This window comes from Dermacentor silvarum, chromosome 3, assembly GCF_013339745.2.
Source record: "Dermacentor silvarum isolate Dsil-2018 chromosome 3, BIME_Dsil_1.4, whole genome shotgun sequence".
In the NCBI taxonomy this organism is placed as follows: Eukaryota; Metazoa; Arthropoda; class Arachnida; order Ixodida; family Ixodidae; genus Dermacentor; species Dermacentor silvarum.
The window spans coordinates 72,171,283-72,193,317 of NC_051156.1; the positions used below are offsets into that span (position 1 = coordinate 72,171,283).

General features: G+C 45.5%; 2 protein-coding genes across 2 annotated transcripts; both read left to right on the top strand.

Moving 5' to 3' along the window:
* The first annotated feature begins 374 nt into the window (after positions 1-374).
* Positions 375-9,007, top strand: LOC125944263 (solute carrier family 13 member 4-like). The gene is made up of 4 exons (XM_049664610.1): positions 375-463; positions 3,480-3,599; positions 4,479-4,565; positions 8,857-9,007. Exons 1-4 carry the CDS (start codon positions 375-377, stop codon positions 9,005-9,007), a joined length of 447 nt encoding a protein of 148 aa, XP_049520567.1.
* Positions 9,008-9,914: 907 nt separating this feature from the next.
* LOC119444472 (solute carrier family 13 member 2-like) lies at positions 9,915-17,422 on the top strand. The gene is made up of 5 exons (XM_049664611.1): positions 9,915-9,958; positions 11,704-11,884; positions 12,225-12,377; positions 14,278-14,415; positions 17,276-17,422. The coding sequence occupies exons 1-5, from the start codon at positions 9,915-9,917 to the stop codon at positions 17,420-17,422; spliced, it is 663 nt and encodes a 220-aa protein (XP_049520568.1).
* Positions 17,423-22,035: the final 4,613 nt, after the last annotated feature.

Consider the following 22,035-nt stretch of genomic DNA (forward strand, 5'->3'; position numbering starts at 1 on the left):
CGAAGTCCACTAAAGTCCACTCTTGTGGCCGCCGCCGTAACGCGGTGAAGAAACTGCTTCCAAAAACTTCCTGGCAGGTTGTAGTTCTACAGACCCAGTCATTCGCACTTCCGTCCCTCATATGCCTGAAATGTGGGACACGATGTGAACTAGTCGCCTCGTAACTATGACATGATCAAGTGATCTACTATACCAGTAAACTACTCTTCTTCCTGGGCTTCGTGTTCTTTTAAACTACCATTTTTCTTAAAAGTAATTGATCGCACTGTCTGCATATTAGTCGAGAGTGAACGCGATGCCGTCGTTTTTAATTTTTTTTTTTTCTCTCCAACGCGTGGCGCAGCGACTTCTGCGTCCAACTACGCGCTCTGCTCATGGTGGTCTCGTTCGGTTCGCACCTGGGATCATTCCTGCTTCCCTCAGGAAACGAGTCCTTGATACACTTCAACCGCATCCTAGACAGGTGAGGATCACAGGGCCAGTTGGTATATATGGAGTTACTATAAAAAAAACGAAGTTGAGCTGTATTAGTTTACTACACTTCTGCAGTACCAAAAGTTGACAATCAATTTAGCATACGCTAAAGAGGATGGAGGCGAAAGCCTGCGTGCTCACGAGACATTCATTAAATTACTTTGACATGCTCATTCGAATGCGTTGTTACTTCCTATTACATGTTTTTTCTTTACTTGTTTTCTTTTTTGGTTGCCTTGACATCGCCGTTGGTTCTTTGTGGTTAATGACAAGTTAGAACTGGTCGTGGCTTTCTCTTTCTTTTTCTTTAGACTACTTTCTTGTAGCGCAGGCAGAATGAGAAGGATACGGAACATAAATAAAGCACATTAGAGAAACACATAGCGCTAACATTCAACAACAGGTTCATTTGAAATTCTCGTAAGCGTAAACACGCTCCTCAAAACGTCCTAAGACACGTGTACTTGGCTCGGCAAATATGAACAAAACAGGGAAGACCACATGCAGACACATTTGTGGCCGCACTGATTATTTAGAAAGCTGGCCGTTCAACGCGAATAGAGGTAATCGAGTACTTTATTGATAAAGAAATTCATGGCTTACGGGTGCATGCGTCGCAAATGTGGCTAAGTTAATAGCTTCCATTTCGAACTTGGTTCTACTCATTCTACTGCTTCTACTTGAACCCTAATGCATTTCGTCCGACACATTGAAAATAAATGTCATTAAACTGGCGCATGTAGTCCTGAGAATTCGTTCAAACTGGATACCCCTTGCGAGCTCACCGGCTATAATTCGTTGATTGAAATATGTGCCGTAAATTAATTAAATTAACACGTTTATTACCGTGACTATGTTATTTAATGAAGCATTTCGATTACTCCTAGAACTAATGACCACCTGATCAAGTAATTAATTGATATGCAGGGTTAGAATTGTGCTAGCTGCCACAGGCAATCTTTTTTTTTAATTTTGGACCTTCTAAAAAAAAACACCCCGTCTACTCGTATACTACTGAAGCTATATTGGCAAAGCTGCAAGAGAGGTAATTGACAAATTTTTTTATTAGCAGCCTTTAAAGAGCACTTAAAAAGAGGACGCGCACACATGGCGATCAGTGGATGTGGCGCAAGCCCCAACACGTCGCCGCATCCGAGATTTGTCAGCTCGGTATCTCGCAGGTGATGCCGAGGAGCCGCGCATTTCGATTGACGCGTCTCTTCCAGCGAGCGGTAAATGGCGGCGCTTCATCACTTTTTTTTATGTTTCGGTATAAAAGACATCACCTATCGCTAGCCTTTTCGGACGCGTCCATTCATGAATCAAACGTAAAATATTGCAGGCATGCCGTTCGATATCTACATCATCTGAAATTAGGCCTATTACGCGGCCGAAAATGTTGCAGTTGGCCTTTGAATCTTGAGCTCAACTCACCCTTTTACGAGTATACTAACGATTTTGTTAGCTTTTTCTCAAGCTTTCTAACGAGTTCTTTAACAGAAACGTGCCAGTTAAAAACACGTGACCACGTTTTGAGCCTTCCGAAACCTTTCCGCCATTTCTTGCTGGAGCCCTGACTGGAACACCTTCCATCAGTTCATCATGCTCGTATTCATGCAAAGAAAGTCGGCATGATGTGCTACATGCGCATCACTCCTTTTCGTAATAATAATGATAATATTAAAAATATTTATTACAAACAAGCAATTAGTACAGATATATCTGCTAGGTCTTCCGAAGCCTTCCGTGGGCCTGTAGGGCTTGTTGATTTTGTATGTAAGACGGCAGAGCGTCCGCCTCGTATACGGGAGGTGCTAAGTTCGAATCCCCGTGCCGCCGGTAACCCACCGGCTTTTTCTTAAAGGATAGAGATGTACCCTGGCGTGGTGCTTGGCTTCTTGTGGGGGTTAACAACTCGAAAGGGGGCCCAATAGAGATTCCGTGCGTGGTCTCTGGGTGCCAATTGTCCAACCACAGGCGGCCTTGTTGAAGAGCATCCGCCACGGCTGTGGGACGCAAGTGTTGCCACCAGTTTCCTATACCGGTAAAATAGGTACAAGCGCGCTCCCGGCCTGGTGTTCGGCCTTTATGGGACCTCAACAATTCGAAAAGGGTATTCGTCTCGAAAGCGTCCACACCTCAACAGGTGAATTTGGTACGCCACACAGCAAAGGGCCTCCATGGGAGAGGCCCAAACTTCTTTGTGTGTGTGTGCGTGTGCGTGTGCGCGTGTGCGTGCGCGTGCACGCAACCGGGGCGCGGGCTTCTTTCCCAAGCGTACCACCCCTGAAGAAAGCCGAATGTAGGGTGGGGTACGCTTGTGCCCATTTCAACCTCTGGGTATAATAATATAATTAACACCAATAATGATGGTGTTTATTAACCTTGGCAGGGTATAACACAGTATATGAACATTCGCTGGAACGGCCTTTGGTGCAGCGCCAGGTCGGTGGCATTACCGTTGAGAACAACTTCATCGCAGGACCAATAATATAATAATAATAATAATAATAATAATAATAATAATAATAATAATGCAAGGAAATGGCGATATTGGCTATATTACACATATTAGCTATTACACAAACTGAAAGAGTGTAACGCTCACAAGCACGCAACTAAGGTATCAATCAAAAAAAAAAAAAGCTTCGCCAATATAGCCTCCACTTTCTCCGCGAATGTTGCAACGAAATCTTTCCTGCGGCTTTTTGTTCGTGTTTTAGGCTTTCTTGCGATTAAAAAAATCGACGCACCAATTAGCATTTTGTAAATCTTGATGACGGGAGACGCAAGAGTCCCCGCTACATTTACCTGAGAAGCGAAACGCTTGTGTGCAGAAACGCTTCTGTGTGCATAGTGCGGATCGAGTCATGAAGTATTAGCTAGATGCCTCTTTTTTTTTTTTTTTTTTCCGTTCATCCGAACATGAAACGTGACTTTGCAGCTGAGCTGCCAATATCTTCTTCCGGGCTAATTGTAAAGCTAACAGGCCTATTCATTTGCAGCCACTTGGACGACAAGAGCGCACCCTCGGCATTCTTCTGGATAGTGGCCAACGGTCCCTGCGTGGTCGTGCTTCTGGCACTGAACGTGGCTTACGTGCACTTCTTCTACCTGCGCCGCCTGTGAGTATACATCTGGGCCAGTAATATTAATATTGTAAATGTCGACCTAACTCATACTACGCATAGACTCAAGCCTGAAACCTTGAAAACAATTAAAGGTGTGCATGATGAAGTAACTTAGCATACAGCGAAAACATATGGGCAAATGAAACTCTGCTCTGATGAAATAGGAGTACATAGCAGGCTGTGTTTTGAGCATGCAGGAAAACACTCAGATAATAATCGCTCCCTAATACTCAAACAAAAGCTCAAACAGACTACCACAATGGAAACCCAGAACCGTAGTATAGGGAAATATCGGGTGCCCAGTCTGATTGATGAGATTAGGGTAGTTACTGGCATAGTTCAGGTGAGGCTGACCCACGTCAGCGGTACTCGTAGAAAAAAACTGAGAAAGGTGTTTGTCCATCATTGAACATAATTACGCTGACAGTATAAGTACGATAAGTGCGCTACAGAAATTCGGCTGAGAGCACCGGGCAGTCGTATTTCGCATATCTTACTATCGGTCACATCGCTTTCAGTACAGGGCGACTTTCTGGAAAGATGCAATGAGTAGAGAAGAAATGAAACCGGGTAACTGAAAAAAAACGTGCCTAGCAGTATGCGGTTGCATCACACGAATACGAAGGTGTGCCCATGAAGTGACCGCTCTAGAGGATGATCTGGGCGTTTGATCTACCGAGGTTAGCGGTCAGTGACTTGTACTCCTGCACTGTGAAGTGTCCATCTCAGAGCTCTGGCACATTATTCGTAGGCAGTAACATCAAGCTATACGCTATCCGCTCGAATGTATATGTCCTCTGTTCCGAAATAGTTCGGTTATAGCTCATTTTCACGCTCTCGTTAGCTCACTTTTCTTTTCCCCTCCTGTCCCAGGCGTATCTACACCCCGGACACCACGCGCCAGCGCCGTGAGCTGAAGGCTATGCTTCGACTTCAACACAGGAATGAGTCATGGATGTCGTGAGTCTCCTAGCCTGCTCGAGGAACTTTGTTTGATTTGTTGGGGTTCATTCTAAATGCTTTCGGTGATTCCGCTTTACACTTTAAGCGCTGACAAAATTAACATCAGACATATTCGAATACATTATTGGTGACCTTGAAATTTCGTATCGACACAGTATGCTTTGAGGGTGATCATATCGGAGGCCACGAGATTAATTTTGAGCGCCCACCGCGGCCAGAAATCAAACCCACGACCTCGTGTTCAGCACCAGAACGCCATAGCGACTAAGACTTCGCGACAGATAAAACTGAAAAGATAGCTCTTGTTGCGTACAAGTAGACGATATGCAAAAGTACGTAAGAAGGCTTTCCCACAGAGCTAACTTTCCCTAACCAAGATGGCCGCCTTCTTGCTAGTATACTCAGCAGTAAGCAGGACGTTTCTCAGCTTTAACAGCGCTATAGCGCTGTTACAGCTCAGAAACGCGTGTTGAAACTTTGGGCGGTGCAGTGCACGGACGGTGGCGGGTTTGATGTCGCTGACCCGCACGCTTCAATTACAATTCTAGTCCGACGTCCGTTATCTTGGTTGTGTGAAAGAAGGTGTGTGGGGAAGCGCACTTGGAGGTTTTACATTTCGTGTATTGCTTGGGACCTGCTTTCATCCGTCTGATGGTAAAATCGGCAGATCTTAGCGATGCCTTGCATCGCATCGTCCACAAGGCTATTAGCGAATAATTGCGCAAGCACTTATTTCCAGTTTTGCAAACTGACATCCCACCTGATCCAAATGCGCCGCAACGCAAGTTGCACTTCCATACTTAAAAGAGATGCGCGTTTGTTTTTCAGCTTTTTTTTTTAAGAAAATATGTCGAACGTTCTCGTGTGACGTATGGGTCTTTTTTCTTTCTCTTCTTGCTTTCATCAACACCGTACCGTTTTCTGCTTGTGCGATTTCCTCAGTAACGCAATCGACCACTATTCTTAGCAATCACATATATCGAATTTACATTTCCTACAATCCCTCCAGTATTCATATCTGTCATAACATTATCTAGACTGCATCGCTGTACCACTGTCTAGACATTGTCTAGACTGCCTCGCTGTCTATACTGCCTCACTGTCTAGACTGCCTCACTGTCTAGACTGCCTATCACTGTATTAGATATTTCTCGTGCACGAGGATGTTTTAGCTATGCTGGTTTACTAATGCCCATCGTATCGAAAAATAAGAACAACTGAAATTACCGTGCTTGTGTTTGGGCCTAGGAAAGCGTGTGCAATTTTTTTTTCATTCTGTTCGCACTTCCCCGAAATATTTGACAATGCTAATGTGCTCAAGAACGTAAACCTTATCATCAAATCGATAATATTTGAGTCCGGCGTATTTTTAGTGGGTCTGGGCACCCGCCGCGGACGCGGTTCCGAGACCTTGTCTCGAAGCGGCTTCCTCGGCTCACTGGACGGCCCAGAGCATTACTGTCACGTTCGAGCTGAGCAGTGCGGTCTTCCAACGCGAGCGGAGGCTGGCGGTGGAGGAGACGGAGGTGTCGGCACTGCCCGAATTGTTTGTTATGTCCTGACATTCCCATAACATGTGATTAAGTGTGGCAACCTCGCCACAGGATGTGCATCTGTTTGTAGTGTACATGTCTGGATACATGGCGTGCATGAGTCTTGGGTTTATGTAAGAATCAGTTTGTAATTGCCTGTAGTGTACTGCTTGCGCCCTGTCTAACCTAGCGTGAGGGAATGGGTATACGCGTCTCTGTAACTGGTAGTGCGTCGTGATGTCGTGGAACCTGGTCAAACGATCCTCCCACGCCCAGACGTTTGCAGTACCCCGCGGGGGCTCTTCCTCCGATGATGCTCGGTGAGTGAGGCCTCGAGCAACGCGGTGAGCCGCTTCGTTGGGGGTGCTCAGTCCAGTGTGCTGTTAATGTGCTGACGTTAATTTCTTAGTCACACATTAAGTATGCCAGCACAGCTGCTGGTGTGTCGGTTATAATCCTAATACCACCGGTAAACTGAACTTAGGAGTGTGTAAACTGGTCACGCAATCCAGTTTGTGTTTTCGGTTACGCAATAATAATGGTAGAAAGAAAGTGGCGTTTGTTGTTAAGACTTATATGCGGCACCATTGCAAAACCAGTCATCTTCTGTAAGCAAAAAACGAAAAAAAAGGCTTGTTTTGAACTTCTTTGGAATAGAGCTATATCATTCCATTTATGATAGCAGTTTTTCTGTCTTAATATATGGTCGTAGAATATAGAGGACACAATGCTTCGCGAATTGGAATTCCATGATAAAAAACAGCATGACATGCAAGGCACTAAGATAGATCTTGCACCTTTCTTGGACCCTTGCGCTGTTTTTGCGCTGTTTTTGTTACACGCGAATGTAACTTCAATAAATTTACACATGCACTCATAAGTATGGTCGGAGAGACAGCCACCGCCATGTACCGCTTGGCAGACTATCGCATGCGTCTTGCGGTAGGTTCGAGGTTCAGCTCCCATCGATAGCAAGTTGTCTGTTCTTGCATTTTCGTCTCCCTTTTCCTTGATTGAATATAAAAAGTCCTATGCAATATACGACCATCTATCAAAGTAACCCTAAATTTGAGGAAATAGTTAATGTTCCCTGCGCGTTCCATTGCTACATAATATGGTTGCTGCACGCTCCTTGAGAACCAGAGCGGCTCAAAGTCTTATTACGAAGGCCGAGCCAGCTATATAACAGCGATATTAACCCCGAGGTATCAATCAGGCAATCGTCGATGCGCACTAGCCTTTCTGGGTCTATCTGTGATCTACTCAATACGTCTATCTTCCATTTCGTTAGTCATTTTATCACATTTTGTCTCCTTAACCGCCTTTATTGCGGCTACAGCTGGTGGCATTGCGTTCTCAATTTACCCAACTGGCCTAGTTTTCACAAACCCATATTGTCTTCTGTAGCCAACCGTGCTGTGGCATTTACGAGTGCTCACGAGCTTCGTTTGTATTGGGGAATCTCGACCATAATATTCAGGAGAAGCAAGTGATCGCATTATTCTGTTTCAATGGAATGATGCGGAATTCACATATAACCAAATTGCGAATTACTTTTCGGCTCATCATTTTATCGCGTGGTTAAAAGTTCAACCGTACAAACCATCGACAGGTGAGGCTATGGAGCTCAGAATGTATCACAGGCGTCGGGCAGCACATAGACGCAGGCGCCAACGTGCTGTCTATATATATAGACTACATATAGGCGCGCCATGTAATGCGTAGGATGGATAACCTAGAGCACTGCCAGGGCCCGGGCTTACCTGAAAGCCCGGGCCCGGCCCAGCCCATGGGCCGGGCTCGGGCACGGCATGTGCTTTTTGACCCTGGCCCGGGCCGGGCTCGGGTTTTTTAACGCGGGCCCGGGCCGGGCTTGGACTTTCTGGTGGTGTGCATGTAACGTGCAGCGAGTTATGTTGTACGTCTCGACTCTTAAAGACATGTCTTTGGGTCTCGGGCCGGGCTCGGGCCGGGCTGGGGCCTAAGGTAAAGGAGTGGCGGGCGGGTAACGTAGATTATTTCTGGGCCCGGGCCGGGCCCGGGTCTCTCCATAAAACGTTTGGTCGGTCTCGGGCGTGCAGCCCAACGTAAAAATGGGCCCGGGCCGGGCTGAAAAAATCGGCCCGTGCAGTGCTCTAGGATAACCAGTGGACCATTATAGTTACATAATGGATACCAAGAGAAGGGAAGCGCAGTCGAGGACGACAGAAAACTAGGTGGGGTGATGAAGTTAGGAAATTTGCAGGCGCAAGTTGGATTCAGCTAGCGCAAGACAGGGGTAATTGGAGATCGCTGGGAGAGGCCTTTGTCCTGCAGTGCACATAAATATAGGCTGATGATGATGACGATAGGCGTGCCAAGTACGTCCAAAGGCGCGCCAAATTACGTCCGAAGTTCTTTCAGTGCATTCTTAACCTTTTTTTTTTCATTTAATGTTTCAGCTATAAGCGGAAAATATTTGCAAATTCTTTCTACCTACTAAATGGAACTGCGTTTCACGTAAAATCACAAGACATATCGAATTCCGTTTCATACATTTTGTGGCACGCCATATATTGCAGTGAAAGAAATACATCAAGTCACAAAATATATGGAACTGAGTTCCAAATATTTCTTGATTTTATGTGGAACAGCATTCGTCTTGTGTGGATAATATTGGAAACATTTTTTCGCGTATACTTGGCACCTCACTGGAATGACATTTAAAGCGCAACTGTGGCAGTTGCATAACGCTGCCCATTGGCGCAACCACGTAGGCCCTGGGAAGCCATCATGGCGTTCTTCTTTGTCGTGTTCGTGCTGATCCTCTTCACGCGAGAGCCCGTCTTTTTCGCCGGATGGACCTCGTTCCTGAGCGTACAAAGGTACATGCTAACACCTGTCACGATAACCACTCACGTGCTCTAGTAGCCAAACAATGAAGTCAGTCGTCTGTTTCGTGACTGTGCACCTGACACCAACGCTGTATCAGCCACGAAAGTTTGCGGGACGCTGGATCTGCCAAGAAGCTGGATTCTCACGAAACCGGGAGGGGTATTCTGTAAGAGTCCGCCTAGTGGACTATCCATTTCGGCTGTCGCGATTGGCTCCCGCTGCATGAGCGAGAAGGAGGCTGGTTGGCTACTCCTCGCTCCTGCAGCTGGAGCCAATCGCAACAACCGAAATGGATTGTCCACTAGGTGGACTCCTACAGAATACCCTCCCCCCTCCCTGGGCACATAGCGCACAATTTAAAGCTTCAGTCTCACGTTTAGTATCTGATACTGAAACAGTGATTCATGAAATTGTTAGTCCGGTGCCTTGACAGAGCAGGAATTCAAATTTGTCGTGGAGCCCACCTCCCGTAATCTTTTGTAGCCCAATGTATGCGTATGTCTTTCTTTGTGCCGTTCTTAACTTCTGAATTATATAATTATATGAAAAGTGTCAATGAGAAAATTGCAGAGCGGCATGAAAAACTCCCGATACAGCTTTATCTTGCCCAATACGCGCCACATAAAAGTGTTTCTCCGTGCGTGACTGAAGCCCGCGAATACACGCAAAATTGCCGCGCGACTGGCCGCGTGTAGGCGAAATTCAAAGCGTTCGGGTTAATTACTGCCTGTGTTGAGAAGCGACGACGGTCATCTCAGTGGAACCAGATTCACTGCAATTTGGGTTGTGAATCTTCATGGTCACACAACCCCACCGTCATTTCATTTTTATTTATTTATTTATTTATTTATTTATTTATTTATTTATTTATTTATTTATTTATTTATTTATTTATTTATTTATTTATTTATTTATTTATTTATTTATTTTGGTATTCTCAATGTCTGGTTGCTCCAATGCGGGGATCACACCACCCACTGGAAGGTATGCTATTAGAGATACGGGCTATCAAAACCTCCAGACCTCAAACTATTATTTTCGAGCTTCAAATTAAAAAATATCCACTGAAAGTGGGCTTATGTTGCACGTTGGGCTTGTTGGTGCGTCATATTAAACGCCATTGGCGTAGCGCACCTATGACAGGACGAAGCGACACAGAAATACACGCACACAGCGCTAACTTTGAAAGTTTGCGTTGCGTGTGTGTTTCTGCGTTTCTTCGTCACGCGTTAGATGGGCTACGCCAATGGCGTTTAACGTAACTGGCAGATTTAATGATTGCACCAAAACACAAGAAAGCTGGTCTCAAACAAATCAAAGTAATATTACGTACGCATTGTTATGGTATTTTGCTGTCTGCTGCGCTCAAAACAAATGCCGTCGAGTTATCGGCAGCTTCTATTGACCCTTTTCGCGGAGCAGTTTGCTCTAGAGGAACGAGATGGCGCTTTCGGCCGCGCGCCATACGTTGCCTCAGCGAATGCGCACGAATACGAAACCATTACTGCTTCTGCCCTGCTACTGTGCGATCAGCTGTCAAAAATGCAACTGGGTGTGCGCTAATGCACTGTGCCCAATTCATACTGCAAAATGTGTAACCGATAAAGGGAAGACGTGTGCGGCAGTTCGCTGCAAAAATAGTGATTCACATATTAATGAATGAAATCAACCTGCGTCGCCGCTGCTACATAAGGACTGCCTGTGTTGCCGCCCTTCGCGATGCACGGCTTTCCTCAAGGATAAAAAAAATATAATTCATCCGCCTGCGCTGTATAGCTAACCTCCAAAGAGAGGACTTCAACTCCGGAACGTCGGCACTCGGGAGTGAGTACCGCTCGTTACAAAATGAAGTAGTGCCACTTACTCGGCATAGTAATTTTCCTGCACGTTATCTACACACATCCACCCTTACTCGCACGAAAACTTACGCCCACTCTATCGCCAACGTGTGAGTGAATAGGCGCACACTTGAATCAATGTGCCGAAGCATGAGTGACGGCGACTACACCGACAAGACACGAATGTTGGAAGCTGAATGTTTCGTGACGGTCCACAGAGTAAGCGAGGGACTAGCGATAATACGTCTTTGCTATACGAGCTATCGCAAAATACAGAACATTTAAATTCCAAGCCTTTGTGCGCAGCAAGAACAAATTTATCGCAGCAGAGCACACCCGCGAGTGATTACGCTGAAAAGAAACGATCAGACAATGGCCGCACCGAGGAACCTTACTGAGTCAGAAACATGACAAGCCACTGGTTCAAATTGTTTGCCAAATAAATAACGCAGAGCACACTGATCCCGATTTAATTCATAAGCGGAAAGTTTTGACAGCTTGGAATACATTTCTAGCCCTGCTTTTAGTACAAGCACCGCATACGCTGCACGCGCCGTTTGGACAAGGCGTAATGAGCTCTGAAAGCACTTACATGGCCTCTAAAGCTGTGGCCAAAGCTTCGCGTCGTGCACACAGTCACCGTCTACGATATGCGTCGAAACGGAGGTTTGCTGCGCCGCACAGGCGTCACGCGCTTGCATTGTAAACGCGGAGGCAACGGAGACGGCTGAGGCAAGCAATGGACGCGTCACCACGTGATAAAACATGGCAGCGCCCACGGGAGCGCCGCGAAAAGGGTCAATAGATAGCGGCACCGCAGGTAGATTGGTTACGTTCAACACCCCACCCCTCTGCCTGGCCGCTTTTTTTTTTCTTTTTTCTTTTTTGCAGGGACGTGGGCGACGCGACTCCAACGGCACTCGTGTTCCTTCTGCTCGCCTTCATGCCGGTGCAGGCTCTGGAGATGGCCAGCAAGGACCGCGCTCTCCATTGGAAGTCGGTGCTACCCCACATTCCATGGGGACTGGGACTGATGCTTGCGTCTGGAAGCGCTATCGCGTTCGCCGCCAAGGTGAACTAAAGGCTATAGTCTACGGGAGACGAACATCCGTAACTTCTTTCTACGTTGCAACAGACTTAACTTCAACGGTTAGGCGTGCAGACACGGACAAAAGACGAGGTAAACAGTCAACACAAACGCCCGTTTCCCTCTTCTTGGGTCCGTGCCTGCACGCCTAACTTTCTTGTAACCTGAATTCCTACAAACCAGATCAACTTTTTGTCGTTTTAATTCTAACGTCTACTACTTTTTTTTATTTTCATTCAGAATAGACCGCAACGAGGGACGACCACCCTACATATGTTTTCATCTTGCAAAATTTGCGTAATTACCACGTGATGTTTCGATGCAGAAGTGCGGACTCACCGATTCCCTGCTGGAGTGGGGGCGGCGAGGTCGCAGCCCGTTCACCTACCAGACCCTGCTAACTGTCGGGGCCGCCATCCTGGCCCAGATGGTGCCCGGTCACATAGACGAGATGAGAATGCACAGGCTCCTCGAAAGGGTTCGTACGTTTCTCTCTTCTTACTAAGCAAAGCAAGTTGTCCTGTCTCTCCTCTCTTAGCCGCCCACCTCTTCGCTGCGCATGACATTTGAGAAGGGAGATCGCAAAATAAAGAATGATCGTGTGACGACATGCTCCTCCCCCCCCCCCCCCGCTCCCCTGCAACAAAAAAACCTACTGCACAATTTAGTGGTAGTTATTACTTTATTGCTATCTTAATAAACAACGTAAGACATTAGTCTTGTGTCTGATAATTTTCAGCGGTAATATTTCACAGCATGCACATGCAACCATAGAGCTTTTCGGCGCGTCAAAATAACTATAAAGCTGGCAATGCTCATCATGTATGCAATAAATGCAATTTGGCCTTCCCGGGGCAAAATCTTGTATTGTATTTTTTTATTATTCTGGGGCTGATAGCTTGCCTGCGGCTATACCTTTTTTTCTTTTTTTTTTCACTGGTTATATTCTCTGAAAGCAAGAGCGCTGCAGCATACGTTCTGCTAGCAGCGCAAGCGACAAGTACATTTTCTGCATTAGTTCTTAATCTCTTCTGTAAGAGCCTTACAAGTCGCTAACCGTCTCTCAGGGATTATGGCCACTCTTCGCGTTGCCATAAATCTTCCGTTCCACCACACTTCATTTCCCCATGGCACCTTGGTCGATTGATGGTGCTGTCCGCTGGCGTCATTTTTCTGACGAATAACATTGTCGACACCAGTAAGCACCTTTTTGTTTATGTTGCTGCAAGTGCTGTCAGGCTAAGTATTCAGCTTTATATACTTTATATAACAGCGTTTTCCTCAAAAAGTTAACTGGAACGTCCATGCATATCGTCGGTCACTTTGAAAATTAATAGCAACGGTGAGCTGGTAAGCAACCTCGACGAGTCTGACGATCTACGTTGTTTTAGCCGCATGAACGTTTTCGCAGGGAAGTTCAAACTGAACGCACAAAAGTATCGGTGGCACGCCTGTTGCACTTCCTACGTTGCACGTATCAGCTGGAAATAGCGTTCGTCCATCGGAGCGTCGTCGAAGAGGGTGGTGATCATCCGTTGGCGCCCGCTCGGGCTGTCACACTCCCTCTCTCTCTTGACTCGCCGTATGAGAGGGTGTTTCGGCGCTCTCTCTCTCTCGCGTTGCCGTAACCTTCGCATGTATTCTCGAAGCTTCTAGTGTCCACTGATCGCATCGGCTGTCTGTGGCGTATGTGCTTTCTCGCTCTGTCGAAGCTGCCGCTGGGCCGACTTGCTCCTTGGGTGATGCGCGGCGCACACTTTATAATGCGCACTTTGTGACATTGCTCTTCAGTGAAATGGTGCAATTCCTCTGGGTGATCGAGCATGACTCGGGTGATGAAACGATTATTACCGTTATAATTTTAGAGGGAAATAAGGTGAAATGAAATTAGTAACTTGTAAACATGAAATCAAGTGTCAACTGTTACACTGCAGATATGAGTGCTAGAAATCTAAATATTCCAATAAACATTGTGTGAATATAAAAGAATAACATATAATTGCAACGTACATTTCTTGCGCTAAATGTTGCAGAGGGAATCACAAACGTTCTTGTGGATATACCCCAGTACGTAGCCCCAAAGAAGAGGATTACCGGAAGAGTCAAATTCAAGCCAAGATTTCTGAAGGGTGCTTATAAAAATATTTTACTTTGAATATTGAAACAGCGACGTGCACGCTAAAATGAAATAATGCAAAGATTCACTCTCATTGCACTAACGACGCAAAGGTGATAGATGTCCGTTCGCTTTTGTGTCTTCCTCTTCGACGGTGGCGTGGCTAATGACTATGCCCGTAACAGTTCCAAAGGCTGTTTAAAATGTGAGTGCGTGGAAATCCCGGCGTATGCTGACGATGTGCCATTTCGTACACTGACAGGCTTACATTGACCGCGTGCCTCCGCTCTACTACGCCTGGCCGGTGTCCACGGCTTCCTGCCTGTCCTTCGTGCTACCCAGCGCGTCCTCCGCCAACATCATGGTCTACCACTATTCCGACCTGCTGTTCACGGACATGGTCGGTACTCTGCCGCTTCAGCTTTGCCCTTTAGGCATATCGCGTTCGTGTGTTCTGTATACAGCATAAAAGTAACAATCAATCAGTAAGTAAATCATCTGTTTACCGAGCCCAGGAACAACCGTAAGGTCTGAGTGCTGGTGCGCGGATACGCTGAAAAGGCTGCAGGAGAATGTATATAAAAAAGCAAAAAAAAAGAGTTTTGAAAAGAAGAGTGTACATACAACAAGGTGCAAGGTGAATATAAAATAAAAAGGAGCAGAAGGGCAGTGGAACCAAGTGTGAAACTACGGCACAATAATGGAAAGCTCGGAAAAGAACAGTGACAGCGAGTTGTGAAAAATATCGAGATCTTGAAAATAAGCGTCATAAGACTCAGTATTCTGTGAACGGTTGAGGGATGGCGATGACAGGCAGGAACATGGAAAGGTCTATGTCCTCTGGTGATCTTGCGCGGAATACGAAACATGATACAACTGAGGAGTTCGGGGCAGGTGAGGTTAAGTGAAGGAGTTTGAAAAGAATCAGAAGGTCAGCGCGATTACGTCGGTACCGAAGTAAGGGCAATGGCAATACTCCAACAGTGCTAAAGCAAGGTCCAGTGTCCGTTTGAGCAAAGCGGTGATGTTATCTGCTTAGAAACTTTTTTCTGTACCCGATCTGTAACGTCACTGTTGGACCTAGAAATGTCATTCCAGACGACCGGCGCGCATCGTCCAGCACCCCAATGCCGCAGTCACTAAATACCGCGGAGAGTAAGAAAAATACAGTAACAGGAAAAAGTTTCGCAAAGTTAATTAAGTTCATATTCTACAGCCAATAATATATGGAAACTCCAGTCAAGTACGAGCCACTCAGAAATGAAGGCGTCGCAAGTTCTACACAGAGAGAAACATTTGTAGATCGCGACAGTCAGGCGGAATCGAATTTTTTTTTAAAGTTTTCCGGCAGAATCTCAAATCGAACTATACACAATGATGATCGAATGCCCAAAAAGCTCAATATACTGGGTGTCCCAGCTAACGTCAGCCAAACTGTTAAAAGAGAAAACAACACGGTTCAAGATATGACTATAAGACCACAGGTCTGACGAATTCAGGAACACCATAGGACTAGTAATCGTTTCTCGCAAAGTGATTTTTCTTTCATCATCATCATCAGCCTATATTTATGTCCACTGCAGGACGAAGGCTTCTTCTCCCTGCGATATCCAATTACCCCTGTCTTGCACTAGCTGATTCATCACTTGCACTTGCAAATTTCCTAATATCATCACCCCACATAGTTTTCTCCCGTCCTCGACTGCGCCTGCCTTCTCTTGCAATCCATTCTGTAACTCTAATGGTCCATCGGTTATCCATCCTACGCATTACATGGCCTGCCCAGCTCCACTTTTTTCTCTTAATGTGAAATTGAATATCGGATATCCCCGTTTGCTCTCTGATCCACACCGCTATCTTCCTGTCTCTTAACGTTAGGCCTAACATTTTTCGTTCCATCGCTCTTTGTGCTGTTCTTAACTTGCTCTTGAGCTTTTTGTTAACTTCGACGTTTTTGCCCCATATGTTAGCACTGGTTGGATGCAATGATTGCACACTTTTCTTTTAATCGACAGTGGTAAGCTCCCAGTCAGGATTTGGCTATGCTTACCGTATCCACTCCAACCCAATTTTATTCTTCTGTAAATTTCTTTCTCATGATCAGGGTCCCCTGGGAGTAATTTACTTAGAGAAACGTACTCTTTTACAGACTCTAGAGGCTGACTGGTGATCCTGAATTATTGTTCCCTTGCCAGGCTATTGAACATTATCCATTATCTTTGTCTTCTGCATAATAATATTCAACCCCACTCTTACACTTTCCCGGTTAAGGTCCTCAATCATTTGTTGTAATTCCTCCCCATTGTTGCTGAATAGGACAATGTCATCTGCAAACCGAACGCTGCTGAGATATTCGCCATTGATTCTCACTCCTAAGCCTTCCCAGTCTAAGAGCTTGAATACTTATTCTAAGCATGGAGTGAATAACATTGGAGAGATTGTGTCTCCTTGTGTGACCCTTTTCTTGATTGGTAACGTTCTACTTTTCTTTAACAGCTTGTTTAATATTATCTGGGACATATTAATTACTATCTGGGAAACCGAGCAGAGCAAGAACGTTTGAGCATCCAGCAGCGTCCCTATACTTTATTGACCGAGTGTGCGTTGCTCGATGGCTGTCGATTATTCCGGGGTGATCGTGCGAAAAACGTGGCCGAGTCTCGAAGCATAGCCTCGCAAGAACTTGCCCGAACCGAGATGAAGCTAGGTAGGGTCGCTAGCTTGGCTAAATTGCCCAGTCTTCGCAACACTAGTGTGGAGCTACCCCTAACTTTTTTTTGTGTGTGGCCCTTGTCGTGAATGTTAATGCATGCAGGCAATTCTGAGGGAATACTCAGATAATTTATAGAAATTAGTGTCCTAATCATTTTTTGTGACTTTAACATTGCCTTCTCAGATGAATGCTCGCTGTCTATTTCATCTCGAAAAGGATTCATAGCACGCAGCACACATAGAAGATATTTTTTAGTGTGTTCTTCGCGTTTTCATTTGTTTCTTTTTATTCGTTTTTATTTATTTATTTATTTATTTATTTATTTATTTATTTATTTATTTATTTATTTATTTATTTATTTATTTATTTGTTGCTTTCAAGAGCTTTTACGGGACTAGTTGTGCGAACTTCGTTTGTTTTGAAATTGATTTGAATTGTTTTGAAATTGAACGTGCCGGCGCCTGCTTACAATTCGTTTGCAGATTCTCACTGGCGCATGTTTTTGCGCGACACCATGCGTGTTTTGAACAACTTGTCCACAATGCAGGTGATCCCTTCTCTACTAAACCTCGTCGCGAGCGTAGTCACCTGCCTGTGCTGGTACCAGGTAGTGTTTTCTGGGACGTTCATACCAGCGCCGATACCGAATCTGCCGCTGAACAAGAGCCATGCCATCCTGTATATCGACCAGTGACCAGAAAGAAGAGCGGCGTCTCCTATAGGCGTATAAAATATATCGTCTCGAGTTTCACTCGATTCAAGTAACCAGAGAACTATCGTACTCAATACAAAATGCGTATACCAACGCAGACAGCTTTCCGCGTCCTCGATTGCATTATCGCCGAACAAAAGCATACAAAGCTCCACGTCATGGGAAAACATTTATGCATATTAGTTGCTTCTAATACGCTCTAGCGCAGAGTAAGCAGAAAGAATGCCTACTAACACAAACACCGTGACAGTAGGAAGCCTTGGCTTGTCCGTAAGCTTATTGCCCTTTGCGAAATACCAAGCTACCTGAGACGTAAACATCAGAAACTGGGTTCGTGGCGCCACCTGATGACGCTGAGTTTAACCAGGAATGCAAACTCTATTATCAGTAATCAGCCATATTCTACTTAGCTGCTGGTATAAAGTGCCGAGAGTTGCGTAATGGTCAATATGCAACATATTTCTTTTTATTCGGCAGGAACACCCACGTAAAACGAATGCGTGTCTAACGCGTTGCTCTTGAACAATGCACCACAAGATGACGCTACCGGCGTGGTTACTGTCGGCCACGTTGCCGGTACCCTGGAATTTCGTACAGGTTGATATATTTATAACGACTCTCTAGCAACACAGATATGGACTCTCCGTGATTGCTCACGCAGAGTACAAAGTGAAGTTCAGCGCATGACCAGCTATATTCCATCTCAGTACTTCTTTGCAGCACTCAGCAAGCTGCAGGGCTGCTTAGCCAATAGGAAGGTGGAATGCCACTCAAGATGTGTGCATCCGCGCCGCGTCGTCTGCTCAGCGTCTGCTTGATCATCCTGTCAATACATGCTCCACGGTTGTTGGGAGTGACGCAACAAATGTTTTTGGGTTGTAAGCATAGGCTGCATTTGCGTGGATGCCACAGTGGGGCTTCGCTTCATCGATACGCTTTGAGTGATTGAATACAGCCTCTTAGCCAGTTTTAGGAAGAGCGAACGACCTGTTAAATGTTCTCAAGCACCGCATTGTCTGCTCGGCGTCTATTTGGCGTTTGCTCGCCAACTGAGATACGTGCCTGATTACTTTTACATTGTGATGCTCGCTTTATCGGCTCTGATCTCATTTCTGCCAGAAGAACTGGCATTTTAAAAATATAGCTCATTTAGCTGTATTTTTTTAACTTGTAATGCAGACCATTTTGTTGAAATGTGAAAGTGACTGAGATTATTTCGACCTCGTATCGATTATCAGCTGCTGCTTTGGCAAAGGTTATATGTGATTGCGGCTACTTTTATAATGCGGTGCTCAGCTTTACCGGTTTGATCTGATTTCTGCCACAAGTACTGGTATTTGAAATCTATAGCTCATTTTCTTGCGCGTTCGATAACCATCCTGCTTCTTAATTGTTTGTTTCTTGCAATTTGTGTCGATTATTGTATGTACATGCATAATAAATATTATTTTAGACGCTTCAGTGATGCTTTTAACTCCAGGAGTCGTATGGCATATATTGCACTCTGCTCCGAAAACACCAATAGCTACTCCAAACTAGAATTTTTTATGCTTCGAAAACACGTATTGCTGCTCCAAAGTGGCGTTGTTTCTTCTCCGAAATCTGCTCCGAAAAGTAAAATCTCGCTTCCATCACTGCAATTGTAAACGGTACAACATGCGTTTATGTACCATTGCTTATACACCGGATTTTTGTTTTATTGCGATAGCAATTATATGGACACTCAAAAGCAGATTTCTGCCGTCGGCGTCGCCGTCGCCGTCGCCGTGAGGTTCCGTATGACGTCAATGGAGATGAAATCGTCGCCGCGCGCCGAACGCTGTATGTGCGAGTGAAAGGGCGCGAGGGGCGCGCTCTTTCACGGGGAGTGAACGCACGGCGGAGAACAAACGCGCGTTCTGCGCCGTGCTCCCTTAAGGGCTGCAGAAGTAGGCGTCTCTTTCCTCCTTTACAATCACCATATATGTAGAGCACGGTGTAAGAATAAGGAATATTCTTCCACCGTGATGTAGAGCAAACGCGCCTTCTTCCGACGCGCGAGAGGCCGTGGGGGAGGGAGGGGGAGGGAAAGGAGGCGACGTTTAGGTGCGGCACTAAGTGCCTATTTATATCAGAGGCTCCGGCAACAGTCACCAACGCCGCACGCATTTTGAGCGAACGCGGGCAAAACGCCGACGGCGTCGACAACAGTTCTGCGTGTTGCCGGTGCTGCTGCATGTCCAAGTTTATACAGCTGATAAAGCTAATATCATTACTCCGTATAGCTCTCTACAAATTTGCTATCGCAATTGATGCTTCACCGTTCAGGTGAAACTGCGACAACTTTTTTAGTTTTTTTCTGCCAAAGGACTCCGCGCAAGCTTCACATTGTTGCTTCAGTTGCTTTAGAAAGGGGAAAATATTCAATACTCGATTTCATAGTTGGTGGTCATCTTCCTAAAAATTAGTGTTTGATTCGATCCGAAATTTATACTATTCCAACACGCTTCCTTAATACTGATTCTTATAGTTGGTGGTCATTTTTTCTAAAAAAAGTTATATTTGATTCTATCCGAAATTTATACTATTCCAACACACTCCCTTAATACTGATTCTTATACATATTAGGAATGAAACGATACGCATAACTACTCACGCTCTGACCATTGCTAGAAGACAAAGTTGCTTCCGGCAACGACGATTCCGAATGCAGTGTCCAAACGGTGCAAGTGTTCCCGCTCGCACTTACAAATGGCGTCTGAAAGCTCTGTTCAGACGAGCACACGATGTGCGTCAGCCGCGTTGCTCGTTTTCAAAACGTGAAGCTCCTTTTTCCATTTCCTGCGCGGAAGAAGAGGGCTCAAAGTCGACCCCTTTCTAAGCTCTTGGCAATCTCTCTATGCCACCCGGCCATCATTTCCTGCATTCGGCCTCTCTGTAGATATGTAGATCTTCCTGTTTACCTTTCGGAGCAGATTACGCATGCCTGTGTGAAAGATCCACCTGTCTTCCTATTTCTCAGATTTATTTTCACCTATGTCAGGCCAACAGAAAATCTCATTTGAAAAATTCTTTTCTGCATTTTCTTTTTATTTCTTTTTTCCCCTTTTCAAACATTTCATAAGCCACTTCAACGCCAACGACCTGAAAACAGCATTCCCAGTGCACATTCGAAACGACCTAACTTTTTGAATCAAATTACCTATCTTTTTTTGTTTAGGTACTCAAGAGATAAAAAGCGCACACCGAATTAGAAGAAACTCGTCCCCCATCTTGATTTCGTTATGCACAACATGTCGGAAAAGCAAAACATTGCCTCGCAGTTGTTCCAGCGCGCGCCATTTCTAACGTCATTTGTCTTCCAGACGAAACGACTTGCCGTCACGCTTTTCTTCGTCCAAGGTTTGTTTAGACGCAGTGCGCGTAAGTTCTGTCGTGTTTCCGTTGATACCGTCGCTATTGCCTTTACTCGAATAAGTCTCACAAATTGGGAGCACCGTCTACGCTAGGTTCATTTCTTTACTTTTTCAAGCATCATGGGCTCGGGGACTTTTCCACCAAAATACCCAGTACAATCAGAGATGACCTCGCTGGTCACCGTCAGCACGTACATCGTCCGCCGGAATCTGGTGCTGTCGACGAGGCTTCGGATATACCGGTCACTGCACTATTTGGAAAGAGAGTGCTGTTTGGAGAGAGAGAGACATGGGAAATATGAGCGAGGATACAAAGGTTGTGGTGTTAGGGAGGCCGAGTGAAATTATGCATGGTCGAAGCACGTACGTGTGCGACCATATAAACAAGCGCTGTTTTCGCTGGCCCTACGTGTCGTCACTGCAAGCACGTGGTCGGGATAGCAATCGTACCAATCGTCGAAGACGACGACTGCAAGGAACCTGTTGTGATGGCGACGGTTATTACCTTTTTTCTTTTTCTATTATTCTACGTACCACGTTCTCTGCGCAGGAGTTCAAAGGTCAAAGCGCCGGAGGCTTCGTCCGGCATAATGCCGCGTTCGCTCCTGTAATCAGCAGTAATATCTTTTGGCAGAATGCGGGGATCTATTGGCTTCTGAAGGCCTGTAAAAAAAAGCAACCGCATACAATAAAAAAGAAAGAAGAAACACGCGTGACGAAAATTGGAGCCAGTGTGCCATCGAGCAATAGCACCGTCACATTACTTCAAGTCCAGTTCGCTAAAAGCATGCGTCCGCGGTTCGCGAATCCGAGAATCAAGGAAAAGGTTCCTTGCAACAGGAGGCCGCACAACATAGAGAAATATAACGCAAGTATATTTTTCTATGTGCACAGTATCTGAGCTGATCGACAACAGACCCGAACGGGCTTTTTTCTTAATTGAAGAAAGAACCGCTAAAAAAGACTGGGTCTATAAAGGTCGTTACGCTGCCACAAACTGGCACCGGTTTTTAGTTTCCATGCTGTAAAGAGCCTGAAGTTTGACTTCTGCTGAGCCTACTTTATGAACACTACATGAATATATTGAACGCCAATAAATGCTACATTTTCATGGATTTGGCACGTCCGAACGAGAGGCGCTAGATACACACACAGTTGGCTTTTCACATTTCTTCTTACAGCTTGTCGCTGCTTGCCTTC